Raw genomic sequence first — 27,520 nt, forward strand, 5'->3', positions numbered from 1 at the left:
GTGCGTGCTGCGCGCGCCCCGAGCGCAGCCAATGAGCGGGCGGCCCGCGCGGGGGCCGCCGGGAGCGGGGCGCCATGCGGGCGGCGCTGCGGGCGCGGCTCGGGTGGGCGCGCCGGGCGCTCGGCGGGGCCGCGCCGGGTCGCGCCCCGGCACCGCCGTGCTGGAGCTGCGGCGCTGCGCTCCCCGGCGGGGACGGGCCGCGCTTCTGCCCCGGCTGCCAGGCTCTGCAGCCGCCGGCGCCGCGGCCTGACCTCTTCCGCCTGATGGACTGGTGAGTGTGGGCGGGGCGGCCGCGGGCCCGGCCGGCCGCGGGTCTCACCCGCCTTGTGTCCTGCAGTGACCGCTCCTTCCGTGTCGATGCGCGGCAGCTGCAGCGGCGGTTCCGGAGCCTGCAGCGCGCCGTCCACCCCGACCGCTTCGGCCAGAGGCCGCCGGTGAGCGCCGGGCCGGGCGGGGGAGCCGGGCCGGGAGGGGCCCGCGGGGCTCGGTGACCGCCGGAGGAGATCGCCTTTAGCCTTCGGCTGCGTGGCCGGGTCCCAGTGTCGGGTCCCCACCTCTCTCCCGCTCGGGGAGTGAGGGGATTCGCCTGTGTTTGTCTTTCGGTGCTCAGAAGAGACTCTGCCATGGATTTGCGGTGGAGGTGGACGATGAGGGCCCGCTGCGGTTCGTCGGGCCTTAGCTGAGTGCAGTGACACAGTTCCCAGGTCCACAGAGCCTTCTCAGTCTCACACACGGACTGGTGTGGGGACGCTGGTGTTCCACATGTAACAAAGTGTATTTTGCCACTTGTTATTAGCTTGCAATTATTTGCCATCCGTTTGCAGAAAGAGCAGTACTACTCTGAGCAACACTCTTCCCTGATCAACAAGGCCTACCAGACCCTGCTGAACCCTCTGAGCCGAGGCCTCTATCTAGTAAGGTCTCCGTTAGGTATTCCAGTGTTCCTGTAAATAACCCTGGGGGCTGGTGCTGCTGTTAGGGATCGCACCTTCCCTTCAGTCCTTAATGTGCTAATTTGCATTCCTCTCAAGAGGATCAACCAGAGATTAAAGGGAGACCAGAACCAAGTTTGTCCAAAAATTAATCACCTTATCATCTCATTTGCTATGTATCTTACACTAATTTGTCTTTTACATCACAAGTGGTGGGTGGCCATGGCTGCTCATTCAAAATTTCAGTCTGGCCCATGGCAGCCTTTTTAATGGTTTTTTTGGCTTTGGGTAACTGCTGATTTTTATGGTCATCCTATGTATGGAGTTATTTTTCAGACTGACTCTATGCACCATAGGTTTATTGGATATGAATCTGAGTATGCCCCACAAAGAGACTTAATATTAAAGAAAATAATTCCCATTGAAATAGATGTGGGAATATTTATTTTCAAATTCCCTTTTCCTCTGCCAGCTGGAGCTGAGTGGAGTGGAGCCAATACAAGAGACAGACTGTGATGCAGACTCAGCGTTCCTTATGGAAATCATGGAAATTAATGAGAAATTAGCAGAGCCCAAAAATAAGGATAGCCTTGAAGAAATTGAAACTTTAATTAAAGGTAGGTTATGATTTGAGGAATTTGTATAGAACTAATGTACTGAATCTTGTGTAATACAAGAGTCAGAAAGCTTTTAACTGTTTCGGTGTATTTCTTGTAATGTCTTCAATTTGTGTTTGTCTGGAATTGACTCAGTGCAAGTGCTTCTGTCCTGTGCTCCCCTTTTCCAGTGTTGTCTTTACCCATTTGTGTGCCTAAACATCACATCTGTCTTGAGGACATTAGTATAACAGAATCTATTCTGATGTCAAAATAAATATATATATATATATATATATATACAATAAAAAGGAATTTACTCATCCTTCATCAAGTGACGGCTAGTTAATTGTTCCAAAGAAAAAAAACTGTCAGAATGAAGTTGAATAAAATGCTTGTCTGACCACATTAAATTTTATTTATACAGGCACTGTAGTTCTTTTACCTTTTTCATCTGGCAGCCATTATATTAAGTGGTTATTCTCCTTACACAAGCAACTTTCTTTTTATATTGTTGGTGATACCAAAAACATTTGGTTTACTGATATATTTAATTTTTTGCAATAACAGCCATGAGCTAAAAGCAAGTAGAATAAGTAGAATAAAAACTGAGTAGCACAGGAGAAAATTAACTGTATCAGGGTAAACTGATACACCAAAAATAAGGAAATTAGTGACCATTGATGTCCATTGGAATTGCTGTCAGTATACCTGTTTAAGTAAAGAAATACATACTTGAAATTATAACAACATTGACAGCAGTATTATGAAAAACTTGCTTGGCTCCCAAAGGCTGAAACTAGCAATGAACTTTCCCACCACAGGCAGTCAGAATGCAGTGGTATAAAATATTCTAAGTGTAACAAAAAGTAAATTAAATAATTTTGTTTTGCAGTTAAACTAGAAGAACTGACCAGAGAGGTGACTTCAGCTTTTGAAAGAGGTACCTGTTTTAATGAAGTTTTTAGCTGCCATACATACCTGACAAATGCTTAAAGCTCCACATGCTCTTACTGGCAAATATTTCCTGAGCTACAGAACAGAAATACTGCATTAACAAGGGTTCTTTGTTAGGTATTTAGAATAAATACTTCTAAACTGACATTCCTGCCAATTTGGGAAATTCAGGACCTCACATTAAAATCAAAGTCCAGTACAAAAGTTCCATTCATCTTGCATCTAAATAATCATTTTGACTGGGAATGATATGCTGAGAAATTGTTTGTGTGTTTCCCAGAATACTGGGAAGGACAGATTTCATCTTAGACATTTTCTGAGGTTTCACACCTGAATTTGGAGATGATGTTCTGCAATCCTGAAGCTGCAGCAGAGCAGTGAGCGCTGTTCTTTGTTTGCCACACAGCTTCTGTGGCTTTCCCTGCAAAGGCCTGTTCAGCCTAGGGTTTTATGGACCTCCTGTGCAATAATCACCATAATTTAATTCTACAACCAATGGAGAGGCACAAGCTTGAACCATTCCCGAGCTTCTGAAGCTGGGAGGAAACCTTTGTAGTTCTGTGCCAGGTCCGGAATGCTGCACATTTGTCAGGGGTGGATGTGTGTAACTGTAAACATCAAAGCAGTGCTGGCTGGGGCTGCCTGTGAGGAGTTACATTCTGTTACTTTGTGCCATGAGAAAGACTGTGTTGCATTTGTCTATAGGTCATAAACCACCCTCCCCTTTAACTGAGGAGAAATCGTTTCAGTATCAGCTTTGGAACTGGCACTATCCAGACCAGACTCCTCCTCATTTCCATTTTTCTGTTATGTCAGTCAGTCTATTTAAAAACAAACAAAAACATTTGTCTTGCCTAGTGGGTAGCTCAATACTGCAGCCACTTTACAGAAGTCATTAAAGGGTATTCATTCACATTTCTTTTCCAAATGGTTCACTGTTAATGTGTTTTGTGGAACATTTGAGTTGAGATGTTCCCAGACCATCTGAGATTAAAACAATAGGCAGCATGGTTTTGGTAGTGTCTGAGTCTTTGCAGCTCATGACTCTTGGTACTAAAACCGGTGCTGTCACTGAAATCTTGAGATTCATTTTAAGACTGCAAATTCACCTCTCCCTCTGTAAACTAGTAATGTTTTATTTCATTTCAGATGATCTTCAAGAAGCCAAGAAGCTGCTAGCAAAAATGAAGTATTTTGCAAACTTAGAGGATAAACTAAAGGCCAAGAAGATCCCTTCTTGATGTTGCCTCCTTTGCTATTAAGAGTCAAATGTTATTTTCAATTAAACAGATGTTTTATTATCAAAATCAGACCAATGGTGTTTTCTTCCTATACTTCCATTAAAAGCTTTAATTCTGAGAGGAGGAAAATAAATGCAAAAGAAATCCCGTGCTTGCTGCAGCACTTCAGTAACCGATGGCATTTGGAAATGCTTACAGCCAGGAAAAGTTGTACTGGGTGAGGTGGGCCACCGCCCTGGCAGTGGCAGGTATGGAAACAAATATCAGAGAGGCACAAACACCAGGTGTGAGATTTCCTACTTCCTAACATGAAGAATTTATTTTAAGTTGAGAAATAGTCCAGGAAAAAATAATGGAGAGGGGGCAGAAGGCTCACTGAGCATGTCCTACAGGCCCCCTGTAGTTTAAAGGTAAAAAGAATTTAATTCCAGTCCTCTGTCCTCTCTGCTACTTCATGCTTTTTGGTATGTGGATCTCAGTCTGATGGGAACTAACCTCCAAACCTAGAAGGAGTTTTACCCTGTTGCATAGTTTAAAATGTTAAGATGCTATGTTAGGGAAAAAAAATAAACCAAATTGAAACCCCAGGAACTCTTTTATCAGGATACAAGTTTTTATTACAAATAAAAATAACTCAGAGAGGTGCCGTACTTTTGTACAGTACAGTAGTAGGACTGGATGAGGAATGTCTTTAAGGCTTTCAAAGTTACATAATTGGAAAAACAGAAACTAAATATCCCTATTTCTACATAAACTGGAATATTTAAAATATTCTCAGTTATCAGTTTTTGTGTGGGTTTTAACAAGAACTCCGAATGTTACACTCAGCAAAGCATTTGGATGCACCTGATGACCCAAACTGAAGACAGGGCTTTGAAATGCAAGAAGAGTAACTGAATAATCTGCAGAAATCTGCCAGTGGGGCTCACCGAACATCCTCCCTGGCATCTCTGCATCCCTACAGCACCAGGTTACAGCTAAACATCAAGTTTTCTGCGGATAATACATTATATTGTTAATAGTATTTCAGCAATACATGCTTTAACAGCATTTCAGCAATACTAACTTGCCTTTAGCTACACTTCCTCTAAATACACAGGAAGATTTAATAAGCCACTTGATCATATATTATACTCCTAATTTAGAAGACTATGTTCATAATTCTCACTGAAGTTCTGTTGCATTTGTGAAATTATGCAGAAATCTTTAAAAATTCATCTTGAAGTTGTCTTCTTTCATAAAGTTCCGTTTCCTTTTTCCTGGCATTCCTTCCAAAATTAAGCTTGTGAAATTCCTTTTGAATTTCCAGAAAAGATTTGTTTTTTGTCTCAGGAATTATGAGGAAGATGAAAGCAGCAACAAAGAAGCACTCCAGTAAGAACACCACAAAACAATACTGCTTCAGTCCATTCTGAAAATAAATGTGATTGCAACATATTTCAAGTGCAATAGTAAGTTTGAGAAAATACGCTTTTTGTTTCCATTCACACTTAACATTGCTGCTCAGATGTTTTTTAGAGTTATTCAACCTATTCTTCACCTGTAACTTTTTAGAATTTTGGTTTTTAGATGTTATATTTAGGGTTGTGATGTGTAAAAAATACTTTTACGAGGGACTGACTCTAGTTAAACTCATTTGAGGGGCAGTGTGCATCCTGGTCAAGTGTCAATAATATATACAAGTGTATATAATACAATACAAGCAATGGGATGGAACCTGGGAGCAGATGAAATGGAAATTGTGCTGTGCATACTCACCACTATGAAGGGAAAGAGCATTCCAACTGTGAAGAAACTAATCCAACTCACAGTCCCTGCGATCATGTAGGCAGCAGGACGTGAGGACTGTACAAATATCTCTGCTGTCAGGGTGTTTGTTATGCCACCTGGGGATAGTTCAGGAACAGAACAAAGAATTCTTCTAAATGTCCATTTGAGGTATTTCCAATGCTACAAAAGATTGACTTGCTTTTGAACATGCCATTAGCTGTTCTATTATAATTCCTAACAGCACAATTCTACTGCCCTGGCAGGAAGTTTCCCACTAAAACACAGCCTCATTTCAGCAGCAGTGATCAGGGAGCAGGCCCCTTCTGACAAGTGTGGAAGCCCTCTGCTCTGAAGGGCAGAACTGAGCCCTCCCTCACACGTAGCTGCCCCAGAAGTGTGCATGGTAAGCCTCAGCTGTGAGCTACAGGATGGCCTCACTGGGGTTCCTTGGCCAGAGCAGCAGCAGCTGTGCTGCAAAGGCTTCTTGCCTGTGTGACAGCCCGGCCCTCCCAGACCTTCCACCGCTCACACACATTCCTGTGCAATACCTGGGCCCAGCCCAAAGCTCAAGATGAAGGCAAATACACATGCCATGCTCATGTAAGGCACCCAGGAGTACAGCTCCTGAAACAGAAGACAATGAGAAGGTTTAGTTCAGATTTTGATAATCCAGTTTTAAAGTCTGGCTTAACAGTTATGTTTCCTTTTGTATTTTATTTCAGCTAAGACCAGCAGTCTTTCATGACTCTTTCACAGCTAATTTACTTAGCAGTTCTGCTTCAGAGAAACTAGTGTTCATTCAATAATTTTTACTAAATCATATAATAGAATTATGTAATCATAGTATGGGCTGTGCTGGAAGGGACTTTAAAGCTCATCCCATTCCACCCCTGGCCATGGGCAGGGACACCTTCCACTATCCCAGGGTGCTCCAAGCTCCATCCAGCCTGGCCTTGAACACTTCCAGGGATCCAGGGGCAGCCACAGCTTCTCTGGGCACTCTGTGCTGGGGCCTCCCCACCCTCACAGGGAAGAATTTCTTCCTGATACCTCATCTAGCCCTGCTCCCAGTTTAAACCCATTCCCCCTCATTGTGTCACTCCGTGCCCTTTTCACTCCTCAATCACACTGTGTAATAGGAACGAGTCCTTGGCACCTGGTAGGTCAGAGAGAAGGTCAGAACAGTGCACCAGAGCGTCATGAGGAGATAACCCCCAATGATAAGGCATCTTCTTCCCACATAGTCTATCAGCAAACCCTGTGGACAAGATACAATCTTCTGTTAATATCCTGATCTCATTTTTACCAATATTCTTCAAGAAGAATTACTCTTTGTACTGGGAGGTAGAACAAACTGCTCCTTACACAGGACAGGGCTGTGAGACATTCACAAACTCCAGTGCCGAGTGTCACATACGGGATTTTTTCTGCCAAGATCCCAGCTTGTTCAAAAACATAAGTTGCATAGAAATAAATCTACAACAGAAAAAAAACCCAAAAGCAAATAATAAGGTTTTTCTGATTTTAAAACATTGTCTGAAAACAAAGTCATGTTCATACTAAACATACAGATCAGTGTATTTTATATTATGAGTTACTTATTTAACATAAGCAGCAATAACAATCTGTTAAATTCAAGTCTAAGTAAACATATTGCTATAATAAAAGCCAATAGGATTATTCAACTTACTGAATATGCTTTATATTCTTAAACCAGACACACTGGGATAAGCTGATCCACCTTTATTTACTTTTTCAGAGGAAGTATCAAGACATTCTTTAAAAAAGTTTGCATACCAGAAACACAGAAATGAGAAAAAATGGAAGAGAAACACCAAAATAATGCAAGGACATTCTTTCCCACTTATCCCATTTCTCTGAGCTTCTCTATGTGGATCCTTTGTGTTAATGAATGGTTGAAAAACAGGTGGAAATGAAATAATTATTTAAGCTGGTTGTTCTTATGAACCCTTACAGCATTAATGCCACTGAGCTGTTGGCCCATTGTCATCACAATGACAGTGATGAGCTGCCATCTCACACCACGGTCAGTGAATAATTGCCAGGGCTTCTTGGGTTTCTCCCCATCCAAGGCAAAACATTCCCGCTGGATGTCTTCCATCTCCCTTCGGTATTCTGAGGAACCATGAAATCGTTTCAAAGCTACAAACAGAAAAGAATAATTTACCTATTATCCACAACTCCTGGGAAATATCTCTTTCCATAATGGCCTGGCTTTTATTAGGATATGAAAAATTTGCTTTGTGACTTGCTTGTTCCTTGCTGGTTTTTTTCAATATCTTTTGCTGTGGTGGATTTGGAGAATTCTGTGGCATTTCTTTGCTTCTCTTTAGAGGAGTATCTGACCTTGAAATATTCACTAGGCAAAATATTTTGTATCTGAACCTCAGACCTTCAAACAGCCTTTTCCTTAAAGGACATTCTTACCAGTTTGAAGTGTTTTGCTTAAATTCTAGGCAGATAACTGAGTCCTTCATTATGGCCCCAACTTTAATGTCACAGTGGGATGCAGTTAGTGAGCTGGAGCAAAGACAGAAAATCCTTCTCCTAAGGTAAATATAATCAGAAGCCATTTTGATCCCAGACTAAAATCTCTAAAAGTGGTCTTAAAGGGTATACAGCATTAGTTCCTTTAAAATCTTCATGATTAAATATATCTCAAGTGACAATTCGTCTTCTTAAGGCCAACAGTAGAGGTTTTTATGATCCTGATAATGATCTTTCCACTAAGAATAATCAGCTTGAACCTCCAGTCAATGAACTTACATTTGAAACAGGGTAATAAAGTTCCGTACATAACCTATTATAGGCTCCTGAGCTCCACAATCCCTTGTTCCATAAGCTCACTGAAGGAAAAAACATGGGCCAAAAAGCACTAGATGATACAACTGTGCTGTGTAGATAAAGATAAATGGAGAACCTGGAGCCCAATATATCCACTGTACCCTTCTGAAGAACAGAAAGTGTAGATGCTGGATGTTACCTTTGGCACAGCTTAATTCATCACCTCTGTCAATAAGAAGATATCTGGGACTTTCAGGAAACCATGGAAGGAATAAAAGCTGGGCTAATGCTGGAACACAGCTGCTTGATAGCAACAGAGGCCAATGCTCTTCTCCACCTAATAACTCTCTGTGAAAAATGTGCAAAAAAGAAGGCAAAGAAATATAATAATTAGCTATTGGTTACTATTTAGTGCAGTCTCTGCTCTTGGAACTTCTAAGTTTCAGCTGGATGAAGGCCTGAGCAACTTCTCTGATCACGGAGGACAAAAGCAATGCTGTGATACAGAAATGTGAGTCCTTTGCTCTCAAGTCCTGTCTTGTCAACATCCACTGTCTCCAGCAAGAAACTGGCAGAAGACATGAACTCAGCTCAAATGTGGCTGCTTTACTGATGCTGTTCTGGTAACTCATCTAAACTGACACCACTTCCCTGAGGGGACACCACTGGGGGCTGGCAGTTGTAGGAATAGGGTGGCTCAAGCAGGATTTTCTTCTCTCAGGGGGACCTTGGGTGAATTCTAATGCTACAATGGCACAAGGCATGTTCTGCAATGAGCCATAGGAAATTGGAATTCTTTACACATGAATAACAAAAAACAGGAGCAGGGGAAGGCATTTCTCACCTCAAACCAATTATTTGTCCCGTCAGAATTCCCCCAGTCAGAAAGATGGAAGTCCCCATGGCCAAGCCACCTCTTAGGTGTTTTGGGGCAAACTCCCCAATATAAAGAGGCTGCACACACAGCCCAACACCTGCAAGTAAATGGAAAAAACATTTTCCTATCAATATAAGTTGCTTTGAAAAGAGTCACTAAACCAGAACACATATGCAATGGGACTTCATTAATTTCCTATTCATTTAGCTGCCTTCAGATTCCAAACTAAACTACAGGACATTTTTGTCATAAACATGTATCATAAAACCTAAAGGATCAGAAGTAACAATAATTTATCATTCACCACAGTTTATTGATAGTAGGAGTAAGAAATCATTCACCTGAATTTATGCCAATCAAAAACCTTCCAGCAATCAGTAACTCAAACAATCCTGTAGGAAAACTGATCCCCATTAAAATGGAGGCTAGTATTGCTATAATATTATTCATCAAAAGAGCTCCTTTCCTAAAGAGGAGGAACAAAATAATCATAGTAGTAATAATAATACAGAATAACAGAAACTGATTAAAAAAAACCTCAAAACCAAAAACAACCCACCCCAACCAGACATTAAGAAAATCTGTAATAATGTGGGTTTTTAAACAGTTTTCCTTTCTGATAATATCGGGGGGAAAATGAACCTTACACTGAAGAAACATGCTGTTCCCTGGAAACCCAGTTATCTACACATAAGAATAACGCATAAATATGACAGAAATGCCTGACAAGGTAGGACTGGGATTTCTTCATTTAGACACATGAAGTGCAACAGATGAAGCAGCATGTCCTTGATGGCACAAGGGCTGTATATGTGTCAAGGGGGAACTCATGTTTCCAACACACTCTGTGCATTCTCCTACTCAGATTTCAGTAAATGTAATGCAAAGACTAAGCCCAAGGTCATAATTCAGGGCTCATCCCTGAAAGCCACATCTAAATAAACTGTAAAATTCTACTAGAAAACTCAATTTTAAAGTGAAAAAACACATGTAGGTACCCAAGGTAGTCTTTTCTCCCACTCTTTTTCCATTTATTTACTCACTATTCCAGTGGGAAGGTCTATGCCTGCTGCTGCAACTGACCTGCCCAGCCGTATTGCCATGCTGCCTCCAATCAGGGCTCCACACAGGCCTCCAAGGGAAAAGATGGAAGCAATGACAGACCAAAGAAAAGTCAGCAAATCTGGATTTAGTTCCTTGTGATAGCGACTACTCCAGGTTTCGTTTAGGAACTTGTGTATATGCTGCGGTAAAAAAGAGTGATGAATGTGTAGCATTTTATACAGCCCTACACACAGCACTACAAATAACTTGCACCCTAATCCTAAAAATCAGTTCTGGAAGTTAATCCTAAGAGATATCATCTGACTGGCAGAATCTCCTTGACCACACAGAAGACCTTGTGTTTCCTACTCCCCACACACCTCAAAGACTGCTGAGCAGCTCTGCTTTGTGCCCTGCCACAGGTGCTGCAGCAGAGGAGAAACGCAACCCCTACACGCACTGCCACACGAGCTCTAAGGACCTTCTGAACAAGGAGGGGAATAGGGTGGATGCTTGGCCCTACTGTTTTTAGGAACATCTCAGAACACAGAGACATTACAACCCAAAAAAATTTACTGTCAGGGGACTCATTCTGACACTTGATCTAAATCTCCCTGCCTTAGTGCAATCCAAAAAGTCATAGTAAAATTCCTTTTTCAACTCTAATAACACTCCACCTCTCTTACAGTATTCATGTGTCAGAACTTCAAAGCTGTTATTCCACATGCTTGCTTTTCTAAAATTTTGCCTTTAGAAACTCTTGAACTGGCATGTATCTGTAATCAGAGGCTACTGTTCTTCACCTGCAAAGAAAGACTACAGAAGAATAAACTTCTTAGACTCTCCCTCTGTTCCCACCATATGACATATTCTTTCATAAACAGCTTCTTTTAAGCTTTGTAAAAAGCATATAGAGTTGAAGCAAATTCATTCTTCACAGTTTCCCAAGCAAATAAATCAGCTGGTAGCAAAACCCCACCACTTTCACAAGATCATTTGCTCAGATCCTTGAGTCATCCACAAAATATGCAGAATCCTGGAGGCCTCAGCAAAGAACACTCAAGTAACAAGTAAGTGAAAATACCTACAAGTTTCTCAGCCACTACAGCTGCAACATTTTAATTCCCTAAGATCTTTTTCAGTAATCTGCCTTATGATGGACACTTGTAAACAGTAACTATCCCTTCTCCCTGTTATCCAGTGATAGAAAGAATGGGAACGGCTCAAAGCTGTGTCAGGGGAGGTTTAAACTTGACATTTGGAGAAACAGTGCTGATATCCTATAGAAAGGGTGGTCAAACAGAAGAACAGGCTTCCTAGACAAGTGGTCAATGCTCCAAGGGCACTTGGACAATGCTGTTAGTAACATGCTTTAACTTTTGGTCAGCCCTGAAGCGGACAGGTAGTTGGACTAGATGGTCATTGTAGGTCCCTTCCAACTGAAAATATTCTGGTCTGTTCTACCCTTAGTGTTCTGGGCTATTTTAGTAACTGAAAAATACAATTCTTACTCAGTTAATCCTTCTAATAATAAAGGTATTTATGTGGCCTATTTGGCACTCTTGTCTAACACAAAATACCTCTGATGGGAGGTACTCACAAACAAATGCACATGAAACCAGGTGGGAAATTAACAAGATTCCCTCAGAGCAGAGGAAGACTGCTTCAGTTCCCACTGCGATCACAGCTAAAGCACATTTGGCCTCTTGGCCGAGATCAGAAAGGAAACAGCCCAGTGAACAAAAGAGGAGCTTTTACCTGCGTGGGTGCATTGATAATAGACACATTATACCCATACTGAAAGGTGCCTCCAATTCCAACAGCACAAACAGCCAGGAACAACGTCCAGCTGGGGAGCTGGGGAACAAAACAAAGTCATGGGCATGAAAAGAATAGGACCTTGATCCCACACACATGTAATATCTAAAAGAAAATTATGGTGAAATACATCATGTATTTGGTTTGGAGCAGTGAAAGTATTTGTTTAAAAAAACACCTGAACTCCCAAACACCTGCAGCAGGAGAAGCATTTCAGGCTGGCTTTGGCCCTGATCATTAACAGCCTCTAGAAATACCACAATTACAAGTCTCCAGATTAAGTGTAGGCAACAAAACCATTACAGCTGTTATTAGAAACTGAGTAAATGTTTTTCCATAAGCCATACTGCTCATGGTGTCTGTTTTTGATGAAAGAATGCCAGGACAGTTTATGTTTGGTCTTAGAGACACAACAACTCAGCATATGAATTAATCAAATCTCAATTTCTGTGAGTCACATTTTAACCAAGATGTGAGAAATAACAATATATTATTTCTCCCTAAACAATACTTTAAGTCCCTAAAATGATTACTCGATGTCTGCAAGTTGGCCAGGTGCAAAGCCTTAGTACTTCAATCACAATAATTTGTTCACTGGCAATAATATTCAATTTAAAGTTTACTGGCATATTGGCATGTACTTTTTAAATTTTTTCAATATCTATGACCTAGTTACATTCTCAAATGAGTATTTACAAGCTAAAATTCATAGAGTCACAGGTTCACAGGTTTTAAGGTCAACACAAATTACCACTGTAATACATTCAAATCTCAAGAATCTAGCTGGTCATAAAAGACAATTTGGATGAGACCCCATGGCCAGAGATCTCCAGAGATTTATAGTGGTTGATATTCTCATATGGTGCTCTCTGAGATTACTTTTTACTGAATATAATCAGACTAAAAATAGCATTCAGTTCAAATGACTAGAAAACCTTTTGTTTTAAATTAGGTCCTAATTTCACCTCATAGTATCTTATTGACTAACTTCAACTGGACACAATTAAAGGCACTTCATGACCAAATTTCCTTTTCCTTCATATATAAAGGCTGTACATATTTCTTTTAATAAAGTTGTACACCCTCAGTTTCCCATTGTAAGGTATGTAGACTAATTCTTCATCATTCTCGTTCTTGGTCCGGTTCCCAGAAATGCTGAGTTATTTCAGATACTGGACTGTATTCTGAAAGAGTGTATCCTTCCTAAAGATAATTCATCAAAATTTACTTCCTTCCTTCAGGACTGTAATTTGCAAGTTGAAATTGATCTTATTGAATTAAAATCCAATTAACATTTCCTTATGGTTTCCAAGAATAAAAAGTGTTTCTCTGAATGCCAACCAAAGCAATGAATCAAGAGTAATAATTAATGGCTGCAGTGAGTATGGTAGGAAAAAATAAAACTGCATGTGGTAAATACTGGCACTGCACACTCAGACCCTTACATTAACTAAATAATGCAAACCTATTTTGTGTCTTATGGCTACAACCTGGAACCTAGAAGGGAGACAAAATAAACAAACAACCCAAAATTATGAACATACATCATGTAACTTAGGTTTTGCTATGACAGATCTTTTGTTCTTCCTGCCCAAATCAGCTGGGCTCGTGACACTGGCATGCTGTCTCACATTGGAATTTGTGCCCTGGTTTCTTAGAGAGAGCACAGATAATAGTCACACGTATTCTGTCAGCTACTGAACTCCTGACAATTTATAAAGGGTGTTCACCTCATCTCAGAAACATGACACAAAAAAATTTCAATTTGTATTCAACATAAAACATGAGAATCAGAAAGCTGCTTTTATAGCTTCCACTTTCTAACACAACTAGGTGTCCAAGAAAAGCACAAAACTTTATGAGTCTAACCACTTAATGTATTTCTATTTAAAAGCTAACATGAAATACCTGCACATTCCACACCTGTACATCATCGCTAAAACTACAAACTCCCTGCAGGATCCACCTTGAGAGGCCAGGATGGTTCTGCTTACCTTGCAGGGCGAGCTAGACCCTCTGAGCAGGGGCTGGTGCTCCATTCTGAGCATGGGCTGAATTAGAGTTCCTTTGCAAAATTTAATAAACTACGTTACAGGAAAAAAATAAAAAGGTGCCAAAGAACTAAACTTACTAATATATTAAGAGACAGCTTTGGGGGTTTTTTTTGTTGTTGTTTTGTTTGGTTTGGGGGTGGGGGGGGCGGTCCCCGCCTACTGGGAGTCTCCTCGACGGTTCAGTACTTTTCTGTGACAGGGATGTCCAACTTGGATAAAGCCTCACAGCAACCTCAGGGAGCTTTCCCACCTCTTACACTGCGTACATGCACCGTCCTTCTCTAACTCCGCGCAGAACCCGCACCCGCAGCCTCCCGCAACTAAAGACAAGGACGGGGGGTTACCGTGTGCCGGGGCGCCATCCCTCCCTCCTGCCGCCCGGAGCTCAGCTCCGCTCGCCGCCTCCCCGAGCCCGCCTGAGCTCCTCAGCTGACCGGGATTTGGCTGCCGGACCGTGCCCGCCCCATGCTGCGGGGATTAGGCCGGGCCACAGACAAGAGAGGGGCAGTCCCGGCCCTCCTCAGGGACCCCGCCGTGGCCGTGAGGGGGGGGCCCGGTGGGGGCCCCGCTCCCAGACGGCGTCCCCCGCAGCAAGCGGGACTACAACTCCCACAGGTCCCACAGCACCCGGGACTACGACTCCCAGAGGTCCCCTAGTGCCCGGGACTACAACTCCCACAGTGCCCGCGGGTCCTTATCGGATCGCGGCGAAAGGCCTAGAAGGACCCGGGTTGTAGCGGCGGCCGCTCGGCCCGGCTCGGCCCGGGAGAGCGCTGCGGACGGAGGCGGTTTCGTGCGGGGCTCCTGCGGGAGCGCCCCAGGCAGGGCTGGAGCGTCGGCGTTGATGTGCGCTTTCTCCCTCGCAGCGGGAAATGGCAGCGCTAGGCAGATCCTGCCAGGGCATCCCGGCGGGCCCGGCCGTGGAGCTCCCCACGGCGCCGGCCGCTGCCCCGGATCGGCACGGCCCGCAGCCCTTAGCCGGTGGCCACGGCCGTCTGCAGCCACCCGGGATGGTCATGGCAGGGATCAGAAACGACGGCGTCGACGGATCCTCCGGCCTCTGTCTGCAGAACAGCTTCGACCTGGCCTCCCTGGCCGCGCTCGGGAGCCACAACGAGGGGCTGACGGTGGCCCCGGTGAGCGCCTTCACCAGGAGCCGCAGCCAGTAAGTGCCAGACCCGTGCCCGCAGGGCCGAGGTCACAGCGCCGGAGTGAGAAACTGCGCCCGGTGCTTTGCGAGGCGGCAGGGATTTGTTTCCTTGGAGCAGTGTTGCGCTGGTAGGAGGTTAGAATTGTATTGTGCTCGGCTGAGGACCTTGAAGCTGGCTGGTGGGGGTTGAAGGAGCCTTTTGAAAGGCAAGAAGGTTGATAGAGTGTACCAGCATCTTTGCATAGTTTCACACTCATTTATTTTTTTCAGTATTTTTTCAGTATGTCCTTGTGATACGGAGTATTAAGAGGCTCAGGCTGGGTCATGTGTTTCTTCTTGAAGCATTTGAATTTTAGCAAAGATTGTTCTTGCCCCTTGTGGAAAAATAAATAACGTAAAGAAGGAGAAATTAGCATAGAACTTTGTTCAGAGAACTGAGCAATTACAGCTTCCTTTGACTTCCTTTGGAACAAAATGGTCATTTACTGTCCCAAACTTTTACGCCCTTCACAGCTAGTGACGTACTGTGACTGTTGATCTCACAGGAAATTTTAAAAGGGAGGAAAATATTGTTTGAAAATATCGATGTAACCAGAAGTTATGATTTGAAGCTAAGTAACTGTTTTTCTTTTGTAGTGTCTCTGTGCGATGTGGAAAGAAGCATAAGCTAGAAGAAGAAGCAGAAGGGTAAATTAATTTGTCTATTATAGCCTGAAAAGCCCGATTTGCTTTTTGTTTTGTAAAAGATTTGAGCACTTCTCACCTACAATACAAACAGGAAGGAAATCTATTACTGTTTCCATTTGGAACTCTTTGCTTGAATTGCACGTGAGCCCAAATCCATTTCTATTACCTAATTAATTGTGTGGCACTGATTTTCCTGAATAGGTACTCACATTTTACTAAGAGCAACGTGGATTTATTTTCTTTGTTGAGGTTGCATTGCCATAGTGTGTCGATGCTGCTGAAATGCACTTTCTGTAACGTTTGTTCCTGCAGAATGCCACATTTCTTTTTTGACAATTGTAAACTTCCTTTGTTTCCTAGCTGTCCTGTGCGGAAGAAGAGACTGACAGGAACCAAAAATTGCCCTTTGAATCCCAACACTGAAGAATGGATTCTTTGTGCAGGTCAGCAGGCAGCTGGGGAGGTAGCAAGTCAGTATGGTGGCAGCGGTCCTGAAACTGCCATGTTAGAAAGTCCCTGTGAAGAAATGGATCAGACAATGGGGGAACAGCAATGCGAGGTTGCTCGCAGGAAACTTCAGGAAATTGAGGACAGGTAAATGCAGGGATTGAGTAGCCTGGCTTTGCTGAGCTTTCCCTTTTTTGGTGGGCATTCAGGGGTAAATCTAGCATTAAGCAGTGTGATAACACTGCTCTAAGTCTGAGGTGAACCTTCTGTTCAAATGATTTCATTTTAGGCTACCTGTGGTCCTGTGAGTCTTCAGGCTGATCTGAAATCGAGTGTTCTAGAGCAGGAGATGCTGAGTAAATAACACCCTGCTCACAATCGTTATGCAGCTTCAATACACCATAACGGGGTTTAATGCTCTTCTGTGAGCATCCAGAGCTCAAATTCTAACCTCAGGCTTGAGCGCAGCTTTTTTCAACCAGCTGCAGCTTGTTCTGTGATTAATATTTAAAATAGATGTGAATTTGTCAGTGTAGAGAGTAGCATGAACCAGAGAGGTCTCTCTGCACGTGTGCAGTAAGGCTGAGATTCATCTTGCTGATGGTGTGATGTGGGGTGATGGGGTGGCTATAGACAGTCTGCTGTAGTCATTAAATAAATTTACTGTGCATTCTGGCTCTTGAAAGATTTCTGGGAATGGCATACATGTGTATCAGTTGATTGCAGTTGAGCTGGTATTGCAAAATACATAAAATGACCACTGCAGATGATTAGAAAAGTCAAAAGTTACAGAAATTTTAAAACAAGATTTTTTTGTAGATTACTCCATAGATGATGCATAAGGAGAAGCAAGGTACTGTTAGACTGTTATTTTTTCATGGGTAAATCAGAGTAGTGAAATGGGTCTGTGTTATCAATGTCTGCTTTGGTCCTCTTGGAGGATTGTTCCCTATTCTTCCCAGCTATGCTGCTAAATTTTGTATAAAAGGTTTACCAAAAATGAAGGAGATGCTTCCATTTGTTCTAAACACTTCAACAATTTGTGCCGATTTAATCTCAGAAACTGGTACAACACTGTGAAAAGTGAAGCACTGTTTTCAGTACCTTTGAAATAATTACTTAAGTCCAGTTATGGGGAATTGAGCAGGTGAAGCAGCTGCATAGCTGAGGCTCACCTGTGTAATGTGACTGAATTATACCATTTCCCTTGGAGGGAATTTGTTTATTTCCTCTCAGTGTATGTCTGCACTGACACTGCTGGGGTAACACAGGGGTAACAAAGCTAGCTCAGGTACCAGAAGTGGCATTGCTGCTCAAGTGCCCTCTATGATGAGCATTTTGGGTATTTTGGCCCAAGAGAGACTTGTGTTAACATGGCCTTGTTGCTTCTGGTATCAAGCCAAGGTCAGAGATCTGCACAGAGCAGAACATGTAGATAACTGTAGTCTGCAATGGATGTTCCTGATAACAGTTTGCTCAATAGTGTTTATCTCCCTCTTCCCCCTCCATTCCTAGGATAATTGATGAAGATGAGGAAGTTCATGCTGATGGAAATGTTAGCAATCTGCCCACTCTTATCCTGTCAGATACCCTTAAGAAAGGGATGAAGAGGGATTTTGGTGAAGTCCTGACAAAGAAAATAATAGAATCTATGTAAGTTCTGGAGGAAATCATGGTGCTATGTAGCTAACACGTGCAAATGAAAAGAGAGACCTCGTTTCATGTTTATGGAGATGTCCTTGATTACAGCATGATGCAGCCAACATTGTATAACAGACCATTCATCTGGTTGAAAATAGGAAAAACTGTCCTAATGTAAAAAAGTATAACTGTAGTGGTCATCAAGTGTCTGTTTTGTACTCATTTCTACAGAGAGAAATTTGTTGAGTGAACCAGTGTAAGTTTTGGTTTTATGTATGTGAATTTTCAAAATGTGAAGATCCTGAAATGTGACCAACAGTGGTCAAGTTCAGTGCAAAAAAGAGAGGAAATACAGGGTTGGAACTAGAAATAATGGAACTAGTTAGGGAAGAGGAAATTTAATAGGGGGGAAAAAAGGTATATATTTTCTGGAATATCGTTCTAGGCTAGCTCAAAGGATGAAGTTACAGGTCTTCTGCATTTAATAGCTGTGCTTGGAGAACTTAAATTTTACTGAAACTTTATCCCTTCTAGGAGCCGTCCTTCTATGGAGCTGGTGCTTTGGAAACCACTTCCTGAATTTATGACAGATAAACTGAAGTCTGTTTCTGTTAAGGACTTCAAGCAGCAGAGTACAGAAGGGTGTCAAGCTAAGCAGCCAACACCGAGAGCTCCTTTTGATTCACAGACTGAAACGTTCCCTGGATCACAACAGACTGCCATGTCTCCAGATCCATATGCTAGTTTGGGAGTATCTGGATGTGCAGAAGAAGAAATGGAGCTGTAGATGCCAGATTTTAGACTGGAAGTGGTGAGCTTCTGATGCTTGTTGGTGTTTTTTGATTACTTTTTTCCTGGTTTGATGTGTGAATCTGAAGTTATATTATTTGTTTTTTGTTTTCTTACTAACAGTCATAAGCACACCACAATCATAGGGTGGCCAGGAAACACCCTAAGATTTCTGTGTTCCAATCTGTTAAATATTCTTACTTTTACTGAAAAGGTAATTCAGAGGCCTTTGGAACAGGGAAGTAGCTTTCCATCTTGCTTAATGGTGGAATATCCTCTTAACTGCCCTTGGTAAAGTATAAAATCCAAATACTGAATGTAACTGTGGCTTAAGCCACGCCTTTCTCTTACTGAGCCATTGAAACTGGTGTACATACTATGCTTGGCCATTTGGTTCAATTTGAATTACAAAATGCAAAGAAAGAAATTCCTTCAAATCTAGTCACAGATAGAAAAGCAATCCCTCTGGTAAAACAGCTTTTTACATCACCTTACCTGCTTGGACTTGATGTAAACTCAGATGTAGAAATTATACAATCCATGGGGTGATAGGGAAGGAATATTACTGCTGAGCTTTAAGTCTTTTGCTTTGTAGAAAGCAAAGGCAGCGCTTACAACTTGCAGGATACCTGCTAACTGAGGTCATCTTTGGTTAACTTGCTTCTAAATTTTATTTGTGGGTTTTTGATGTCCTTCTCCCCAAACTGTACAGAGTTTTGAGAAAACTGGTTCTCAGCAGGGAGATCCACATTTTACAGTGTGCTGAGATTCTTTGTATGCATGGAGTTGGAAAGTCAGTTGAAGACAGTGTAACTTCTGATGAAATGAATGGCATCCATTAATTTGGATAAACATAAGTAAATCAGATAACAAGGAGCCGCTTGCTGCCACTAGGAGGGTCAAATGCTAGATTATTGTCTGTACCCAAGTCCCAGCCTTTGGTGGCTTTGGTGGTGAAGTAAAGGAGATGCCTGTCTTTTTCCTGAGAATCCAGACATAAAATTTAAGCCACAGTATGTGCCAATAATACAGCATCACATTGTTTGTACAGATGTATGCCAAAAGAATTTTCTACCCTGCGCAGGGTGCCAAGGAAAGGAATCCACAATGAGCTGTTGTTTGTACCTTTTCTAAATGCACAGCAGTTCCTTATGCTTAAGGTTCTCTAACCTGTTTAAGAGTTCTATCTTTTGTTCATAAGTCCTTGAGCTTTTTCTCAGAGATTCGTGAATTGAGGATTTTCGTAAGAAATCCCTTTCCAAGTAACAGGTTCTATTCAGAGTCCTATGTCCCAATCTGGTTTTGACATCTTGCTAACATAAAGGAGCAAGTACGCAGTAACACAGGCGCTCACGTAAGAAAAGCTACTCTTCCTCTGCACAGCTAAGAGATAATCCTTGTGATAATATTTACTGTTGAATAACCCATAGCTGAAAGTTTAAAAACAACCTTCTCTTTTTGCAGTCATCCTTTATTTACTTTTCAAAAGATACTTGTTTGTTAAACCCTGTTAATCTTACTGCTTTTGTTGAAGGTTGTCTGAAATTTTCTGTCTCTTGATAAACACTCCAGCATTTAATTAGGCATTACTCTGGAAACCAGTATACACCTGTATCATTCTGGAAGGTTTATTAAGTTGAAGAATATGTGCAGCCTATCTTGCTATAATGCCTAATTTCATTTCAGGGTCTGCTACACATCTCTTGCATGAACTGTGTAAAATTCCTTATGTATTATTAAGCTTCTGAAGCTATTTAAACCTACAAGCTTTGTTGTGCTCCATAAAGCACTGCAGTTTGGAGAAGGCTGTAGTCACTGCAGTTAGAAAATGTGGAGCCTTCAAGTAAGTAACTGGTTTTCAGTTTGCAGGTTAACTATAGAAAGTTCAAAATTGGAAGTATTTTAGGTGAAAGCTCTGAATCCTAAGTAAACTAAAAAGAAAGGATGAACATTTCAAAAATGTGATGAAACCATCTCAGCAATACTAAAGCTGCAACAGAAGATTAAAAAAAAAAAAACTGCAGGAGGCCTAAATACATCAAATGATGCAGTTGTTTTCCTCTTAAAAACACCAAACTGTCTATCAGATTTGCAGAATAAGAAAGTGTTGTAGATGGCTTTTAAGCATACTTTTTTTCCTGCTAGGCTTTTACCAAAGGTTGACTTTCAGAGGTGTCTTTCCTCTTAATTCAATGCCAATGGGGCATCACTGACCTGTTACCTGCCATCTAAAACAAGAATATAGTGGTGCACTTTTGACAAAGACTATGAGAGGGAGAAAAAAAACTGTCTATGAATTTTGCTTTGATAGAAAACATTTGCTTTCATTTTTTCACCATGCATTTCTGCCCTTGTGATAGGAGACAGTGAGGTTGAGTTGCTTAAATTGATCGAAGAGTGGGAACCAAGTGACAGGAGCATCAAGCGAGATCCTTGCTATAGCAATCACTTGGAGAGAGTGATTGGATGAGAGGTCAAGCTGTGGGCATTTACAGGCTTCTGTATTTGTGAGTTTCATTTGTTGTTGTCGTTATTAAAAGACTTCTATTAACGCTGTTCACAAATGGGATGGCAAATGCGATGCAGTATTAGAAAAAACCTTATTTTGAAATATGGAAGATTCGATTCTGGTCTGTCTTCTCTTGGGACCAAATCACCCTTTGTATGTCAGTTTTCAATAAATTTTCTAAAATATTTTTTAGATGACTGTTTCATTCCTGGTAAGAGTGAAAAAACCTTGGGAGCCTAGGTGCAGTCCTCCAGCTGGACAGTGAAGTACTCTGCTGGCTTAAGAAGATTTGGATTTAACTATGTTATGTCAAAGGCACACTCCTTTTTTCCTCCACAGTATTCAGCAGGGTAGAATAAACCTGAAGTTGCCAGGAAGGAAGAGTTGTTTTTAGTCTGTCATGACCCAAAGACCTCTGACAAAGCACTAGGGGTAGCAATAGGTGTTGCTATAGTTTGTGTTTTCAGATCTTTCATTTTACTTCAGAATAAAATGACTCAGAACTAAGCAAGCTAGGTATTCTTAAAGTTAGGAAAAGTTTGAGGAGAGTTTTAAATTCAGATTTTAATAATTTTGTTGGAATGTAAGACTTTGCTTTTTTTGTGTACCATCTTACTTGACTTGATTCTAGCAGAATATACTAGTGCCGAATGGTAGTAGGCTTCTAGATGCCAAACATGAATTAGTTCTGCGTTTTTAGTGGAAGACATCTCAGAAACTATTAACAGCTTGTGGGACCCAGTGCTTGCAGCAAGTCAGGATAAAGCATGCAGGATCTAGCTGTTAAGTTGAAAAGGGGAAGCAAAACAGTGTGAAGACCATGTCCTTGAACATTTCTGTCCCCTGTGCTTAACAAGGATGAAAAGGAGACTAACACAATTTTCCTTGGATTTTTTAGGTGTTGAAATGGCTTGCTCACAGTTGCCAGGAGGGGTTTGGGCTCCGTAAAAGGGTAGTAACAAAATGCAATGCAAAACTGCGGATCAAATCCTCACTTCTGCTTTTTTTTGGGCTAGCAACAATTTATTTGCTACTCTTGCAGTCATCCCTATTTTCCACCTTCAACTTATTCTTCTGACTACTTGGGTTTTCAATCTAAATTTGTTATACTGCACAGCTGTAGTCTTCTACCCACTATTCAGGTAAAATACTTCATTATAAGCTAGGTTACTCAAGCTTATAGTCCAAAGCAGTCCTGTCACCTTGAATGTTACTGACCAAAATATCTCAGGTTTTCTTTCCTCCGCACCCTAAGTTATTTTTGTCAAAACTGAATGCAATACATGAAACAGTACTGAAACCAGTACAGATGGCAAGAACAGCTGTGCCTACACCTGGCACCAGCGCTCTTATTTTCTGTATAAAATTTCTTCTGTCTCTCCAAGTGTTTTCAATATTGTGATAAATACTGAAGCAAATGGATGTGAACTATGTGATATTTGAAATTATCTCCTGAAAAGTCCATTTGATGCTTCAGGATTTCCTGTGGTAATACAGAATCTGCAACCATTTTCACACCATGTCTGTCTCGCACCCACCTCCCCTCAGACTGAGAATTTTAGACAGCATTACTGGCCACCAGACTTCAAACAGAGGCTGAAGGTTTTGCTCTAGTAGCTCTGGCCCTCACACAAACCCCTCTGCCACATCCAGTGCCTCCAAAAGGGAACTACTGAAGCTGCACACACCTTAGGAGCATTGCTCATCAATGCATGGCAGGATGAGGCACCGAGGGACCTGAACTTAAATTCTCCAAGGCCCAGATACTCTCCCCTCCCCACTGAGTTCTAAGGCAAAAAAAGGTCAGTGAGCTGCACTGCATTTTAATTGCACCAATACAGTTAAATATTAAATGGACAAAGCAACTCTACATAGCAAATGGAAAACAAGCATTTAGTGAAGCTGTAAGACTTAGAGACTATTAAGGTCTAGCCCAGTTGTCTATACATGAATATCCCACTTTTAGTTTTTGGTATTAAAATTTTAACTGGAAAACAAAACATTTTTAGAGAGAATGAGCAAGTTATTGAGAAACAAACCTGCCTCTCTCTTACGCCAACACTGACTGGGGGGGAGCCAGGGCAGGACAGGACACCCCAGGCTTTTTCATACCATCATGCCATCTGCTAGCATGAGTAAAGATGAGAAACACTTTTCTGAATGGACTTGATTTTCCCCACGTAACACCCCAAAGGGGCATATGCTGGTTATCGTGCCAGGACAGATATTCAAGGGGAGTTAACACTACCAGGTTAGACACTGATGAGCTGGGGAAAGAGTTCCTTGGCAAAGCTATCCTCCCAGGCATGGTCAGTGCCAAGTGGAGACGATGTATCACTGAAGGGCGACGGGGATCCTTCATACCCAGAGTCACTACAGCCATCCAACAGGTAGCTTGAGGCTTCAAGGCTATGACAAGAAGAGAGCAGATGAGAAATACCCAGTTCAGGCATGAAGCTGTCTACAGGTTCCTTCTTCACAGACACTGGGACCTCAGGGATTGCCTTGTCGTCAGATGAAGAGAGATTTTCTTCCTCGATTTTCACTAGTGTATTGGTTTGGTTGCTCACTTCAACAGGAATCTCCACTACTAGGGGTTTTGTATACACGTGATCAAACCTTATGAGTTCATTAATGGCTTCCAGCTTAGCTGATGGGGACCCCAAAGAGGGAGACAGGGTGGTTGGTATGGAATTTGTTTCTCCAGAGAACTCTTCCTCCAGCTTTTCCAGGCACGTTGACTCTGAATCAGCGTATCTGAGTAACATCTCTGGGTCCAGACCGTCCAGAAAACCCAATAGGAGATCAGACTGCAAAATGAAAGACAGTTTTAGAAAGATTATTTATTACTGTTACAGCCAAACACCAAATGTGTCATCTATTAACCCCATGTGGAAATTAAAATACACTGATGCAATCACAGCTGTTTTACCAAGAAAATCATCAGAGGGTTAATGCAGCTACTTATCTTGCAGAAATTCACAGAATCTGCCAGGTTGGTAGGGACCACAGCAGGTCACCTCTGGTCCAACTTCCCTGCACAAGCAGAATCATCGTAGAGCACATGGCACAGGATTGCACCAGAGGGCTCTTGACTGTCTCCAGTGAGGGACACTCCACACCCTTCTGGGCAATCTGTCCCAGGGCACAGTCATTCTTTGTCCCCAGCTTTTTGTAAGGGCACTGGCAATCCCCAAAGAATTATACGTGCATTTGAGATTCACAGCCACTGTTAGAAGTTCTTTGCGATATTGTACCCAGAAAGTACAAACACCACAGTGCCTGCTGGCTACATAGAGCACAGACTGGAATACAGCTTAGGCAGACCTGCACATGACCAAAGCTATGGGGGCTGTATTTTTTCATGTGGGTGTTGTTGAACTCCTGTATTCACTGGATACCGCCTAACAGCTGTTCTGAGCCACAGGTATGGCATTCCAAGACTTGGAAAACAAACCACCAAATGATTTTAAATCAGAAAGTTATAACATTAGTCTTAAATCTACAGTGGTTCTGAATTTCATGGACAATTTGTCCAGGACTGGATGCTCACCTCAGAGTCTGAAGAGTCACTGCCATCAGAATCCATGTGGAAACTATCAGAAATGGTGACTGCTGGGCCTGCACCTGCTGCAGAGGAACACGTAGTCTGAGTGCTGCGGACTCAGCGGACCCGGTCACCAATCCAATCTCATCCACCTGAGATTCCTTCACAACCTGTAACAAGACAAAAACTCAGTCACTGCAAATGTTCTGGCAGGCAGTACAGTACATAATCTTGAAGATCAAAATTTTTCTGCAAAGGCTTCCAACACAAAATTCTCTATTTGCCTGTTCTGTAGGAACACAAAGATAAGCCAATTTCCAAAGTTAGCTGCAGCTTCCCTACACTTGCACATTTGTTTGACAGTTTTAAATGAAAGCCTGACCCTCTCCACCACATCTGAGACGCACCTACGTGACTGTAACGGTTTCTACTTAATTCCTATGAAGAAAGGTAGAAAACCAGATAAAACTGTCTTTAACAAGCCTGGAACTAGTCAGCTTTCCACCTCCCACGTTACCAGTGGCACCCATTTCGACTTGGCACAAGCTGAGTTTCAGCAGAGCCTCCATATGGAGGACAAAGGTATTTCCGGCATATCTCTGCCCACATTACCGAGGCTGCCCCGGGAGCGTGGCAGCTCTGCTCCCGGCGGGGGCGGACACGACAGCAGCGCGGCTTACCTGCAACTCTTCACCTTCCTCCTCCGTCTTCAGAGCATCGAAACCCAGGCGGCAGCGGAGCTCCTGGTTCTCCCGCGCGAGGTTACACGTCCTTTCCCGCAAGAGCTGGTTTTCCCGTAGTAGCTTCTTGTTCTGCGAAGAGCCGTGAGTCAGGGAGGCCGCTCCACTCCTCCCGCTCCTCCTGCCCCTTATCTCCCCCAGTCCCTTACCTCTTCCTCCAGCTCCACCACCTGCTGCTCCAGCTCTGTCATCCGCGCCTTCTTCCTGTCGCGGGCACTCTGGGCTGCCACGCGGTTCTTCAGCTTCCTGCGGGGCAGAGCGGCCGTCAGCGGGAGATCTTGGACCCACCAAGTACAGCCGCAGCCCTCCCACCGCTGCCCCCCACTCACCTGCGCAGCGCCTTCTCCTCCGGGCTCAGATGCGTGAGCCGCTGGCGCTTGCGGGCCGGCTGCGGCGTCTCCATTCCCGCGAGGCCGGGGTCGGCTCCTGCCGGCAGGACAACGGATAGATGCCGGGCAGCCGCGGGGCCGGGAGCCTCGGCCGCTTTGCCAGGGATGAGGAGCAGCCGCGGGGCTGCGGCACCGGGCAGCGCTGCCATGGCGGCACGGGAGGAGAGCGGACACGCCGCCCGGCGTCACCAACACCGCCGTCTGCGCCCCGCGCGGCCCCGCCCGAATTTCTACCATCGTGGCTCTCGCTCATTGGCTGCGAGGCGTGACGCCACGGCCGGGAGAGCCCGTGATTGGCCCGAGGCCGCGAGCAAGGGGGTTAGCAAATTGCATCAGACAAGGGGGTTGAGGTCCGTGAGGAGCTGGCGAGGGGCGGGGCTTGTGAAGGGCGGGGTTGGCGGGGGGCGGGGCTTGAAGGGGTGTGGCGGGGAGGCCGTGAGGGGCCGTGAGGGGCCGCCGTGGGTGCCCGCCATGGCGATCGCCGAAGTTGAGCAGCTCCTTGAGGAGCCAGTGAACCGGGCCTGGCGTGGCGATGCAGATCTCTCTCTGGTCTCCTTTCCGGAGCCGGTCTGTCACAAGTAGTCACAAGCATAATCATGGGGAACACAAGTGCCACGAATGGAGCTGTAGCAGATGCCATAAGAAAGGGCTAAAACAGGGCTAAGAAGATTTAAAAAGCAGCGAGATGAGTGGTTGATGAGCGGAAGTTGCAGGAGACTATGCAGAAATCCCTCACAGGTGTCACACCGCTGCCCGCAGCCTGTTCTGAGAAGCAGCAGTGCTGTATGGGCAGTGAAGTGAGCACTTCTCGGGTGTCTGACGAAGGAAATCACCCTGCCATCATTGGGTTGGTGTCAGATAGGATAGATCTAGGGCTCAGGCAAAAGTTTTGGAGGTAGAAAGCCTAGAAATACTCTGCCCATGGGAATGCAGGTGTTCAGCAGCCTACCGACAGCAGTGCACAGCCATGCAGGGCATCGAGGGTGTTTGAGCTTTCGACAGCTCAGTTCCAAGTTTCCACTCGTGACAGTTGCCAACGACCTGAATTGTTATGAAATTTCGAGACTTTGGCTGCTCACTATTATTTCTGAAAGCCATTTGTACATTGATTTTAAATTAGTTGAGATGTTAAACACTAAAGGAAAACATGAGCCTTAGAAGATCAAAGACACTGGTGTGCTGGCTTGGCATTACTCCAACACTGGAGTTCTGCCAGGCTTCCATGATACAGAGAACAAACTGCATTTGTAAGCTTGTGTTTGTTCTTTTCTTGCGCACTGCAGCATGACATTGAGCTAAGGCTGAAAGTTCATCTTTCTACTTTGACACCTTTGTGAAAAATATGGCATTTTCTTCAATAAGCCTTTTAATTGCAGTGCAAAAAATTGTTTGTTCTGGTCCTGCTAAGCCCCTTAGATGCTGGCCATTGAAAACTGCTTCTCTTTTGTGTGTCTGTTCTGGATTTGGACTCATGTTTCTTCTGTAATTCTAATTCCCAATTTAAAGTGTTACTATTTTCTACCAAAA

General features: G+C 43.3%; 4 protein-coding genes across 7 annotated transcripts; 2 read left to right on the forward strand and 2 right to left on the reverse strand.

Moving 5' to 3' along the window:
* Positions 1-65: 65 nt before the first annotated feature.
* HSCB (HscB mitochondrial iron-sulfur cluster cochaperone) lies at positions 66-3,792 on the forward strand. 2 transcript variants are annotated; one of them, XM_040081077.2, is made up of 6 exons: positions 66-271; positions 338-434; positions 825-914; positions 1,405-1,549; positions 2,424-2,471; positions 3,635-3,792. In XM_040081077.2, exons 1-6 carry the CDS (start codon positions 75-77, stop codon positions 3,724-3,726), a joined length of 669 nt encoding a protein of 222 aa, XP_039937011.1. In that variant the 5' UTR covers positions 66-74; the 3' UTR covers positions 3,727-3,792. The 2 variants fall into 2 exon arrangements, with proteins under 2 accessions (XP_039937011.1, XP_039937012.1); XM_040081078.2 differs by lacking the exon at positions 825-914 and having other exon boundaries at positions 169-271.
* A 528-nt stretch (positions 3,793-4,320) lies between these two features.
* On the reverse strand, positions 4,321-14,726 carry LOC120760613 (solute carrier family 2, facilitated glucose transporter member 11-like). Of its 2 annotated transcripts, XM_040081072.2 has the most exons (13): positions 14,439-14,726; positions 14,035-14,105; positions 11,981-12,079; positions 10,262-10,422; positions 9,520-9,644; positions 9,146-9,275; positions 8,501-8,649; positions 7,472-7,659; positions 6,862-6,972; positions 6,653-6,754; positions 6,045-6,120; positions 5,485-5,612; positions 4,321-5,137 (listed from the first exon to the last, which is right to left on the reverse strand). In XM_040081072.2, the coding sequence occupies exons 2-13, from the start codon at positions 14,086-14,088 to the stop codon at positions 4,919-4,921; spliced, it is 1,542 nt and encodes a 513-aa protein (XP_039937006.1). In that variant the 5' UTR covers positions 14,089-14,105; positions 14,439-14,726; the 3' UTR covers positions 4,321-4,918. The 2 variants fall into 2 exon arrangements, with proteins under 2 accessions (XP_039937006.1, XP_039937007.1); XM_040081073.2 differs by lacking the exon at positions 14,035-14,105.
* CCDC117 (coiled-coil domain containing 117) lies at positions 14,610-21,509 on the forward strand. Of its 2 annotated transcripts, XM_040081074.2 has the most exons (5): positions 14,610-15,259; positions 15,881-15,931; positions 16,292-16,525; positions 17,894-18,031; positions 18,554-21,509. In XM_040081074.2, the coding sequence occupies exons 1-5, from the start codon at positions 14,967-14,969 to the stop codon at positions 18,804-18,806; spliced, it is 969 nt and encodes a 322-aa protein (XP_039937008.1). In that variant the 5' UTR covers positions 14,610-14,966; the 3' UTR covers positions 18,807-21,509. The 2 variants fall into 2 exon arrangements, with proteins under 2 accessions (XP_039937008.1, XP_039937009.1); XM_040081075.2 differs by lacking the exon at positions 17,894-18,031.
* A 1,757-nt stretch (positions 21,510-23,266) lies between these two features.
* Positions 23,267-26,225, reverse strand: XBP1 (X-box binding protein 1). The gene is made up of 5 exons (XM_040081076.2): positions 25,934-26,225; positions 25,754-25,850; positions 25,545-25,676; positions 24,871-25,034; positions 23,267-24,127 (listed from the first exon to the last, which is right to left on the reverse strand). Exons 1-5 carry the CDS (start codon positions 26,140-26,142, stop codon positions 23,938-23,940), a joined length of 792 nt encoding a protein of 263 aa, XP_039937010.1. The 5' UTR covers positions 26,143-26,225; the 3' UTR covers positions 23,267-23,937.
* Positions 26,226-27,520: the final 1,295 nt, after the last annotated feature.

The sequence above is a fragment of the Hirundo rustica genome, chromosome 17, assembly GCF_015227805.2.
Source record: "Hirundo rustica isolate bHirRus1 chromosome 17, bHirRus1.pri.v3, whole genome shotgun sequence".
Lineage (NCBI taxonomy): Eukaryota > Metazoa > Chordata > Aves > Passeriformes > Hirundinidae > Hirundo > Hirundo rustica.

Excerpts from the sequence above, each read along its gene's own strand:
- HSCB (XM_040081077.2), top strand. The coding sequence starts at position 75 with ATGCGGGCGGCGCTGCGGGCGCGGCTCGGGTGGGCGCGCCGGGCGCTC. Across the intron at positions 1,550-2,423 it reads AATTGAAACTTTAATTAAAG|TTAAACTAGAAGAACTGACC; the intron begins GTAGGTTATGAT and ends TTTGTTTTGCAG. Across the intron at positions 2,472-3,634 it reads GACTTCAGCTTTTGAAAGAG|ATGATCTTCAAGAAGCCAAG; the intron begins GTACCTGTTTTA and ends ATTTCATTTCAG.
- LOC120760613 (XM_040081072.2), bottom strand. The coding sequence starts at position 14,088 with ATGCTCAGAATGGAGCACCAGCCCCTGCTCAGAGGGTCTAGCTCGCCC. Across the intron at positions 9,645-10,261 it reads ATGGCAATACGGCTGGGCAG|GAAAGGAGCTCTTTTGATGA; the intron begins GTCAGTTGCAGC and ends CCTCCTCTTTAG. Across the intron at positions 6,755-6,861 it reads GTCTCACAGCCCTGTCCTGT|GGTTTGCTGATAGACTATGT; the intron begins GTAAGGAGCAGT and ends TCTTGTCCACAG.
- CCDC117 (XM_040081074.2), top strand. The coding sequence starts at position 14,967 with ATGGCAGCGCTAGGCAGATCCTGCCAGGGCATCCCGGCGGGCCCGGCC. Across the intron at positions 15,260-15,880 it reads TTCACCAGGAGCCGCAGCCA|TGTCTCTGTGCGATGTGGAA; the intron begins GTAAGTGCCAGA and ends TTTCTTTTGTAG. Across the intron at positions 15,932-16,291 it reads CTAGAAGAAGAAGCAGAAGG|CTGTCCTGTGCGGAAGAAGA; the intron begins GTAAATTAATTT and ends TTTGTTTCCTAG.
- XBP1 (XM_040081076.2), bottom strand. The coding sequence starts at position 26,142 with ATGGCAGCGCTGCCCGGTGCCGCAGCCCCGCGGCTGCTCCTCATCCCT. Across the intron at positions 25,851-25,933 it reads GAGGAGAAGGCGCTGCGCAG|GAAGCTGAAGAACCGCGTGG; the intron begins GTGAGTGGGGGG and ends TCTGCCCCGCAG. Across the intron at positions 25,677-25,753 it reads TGGTGGAGCTGGAGGAAGAG|AACAAGAAGCTACTACGGGA; the intron begins GTAAGGGACTGG and ends GGCTCTTCGCAG.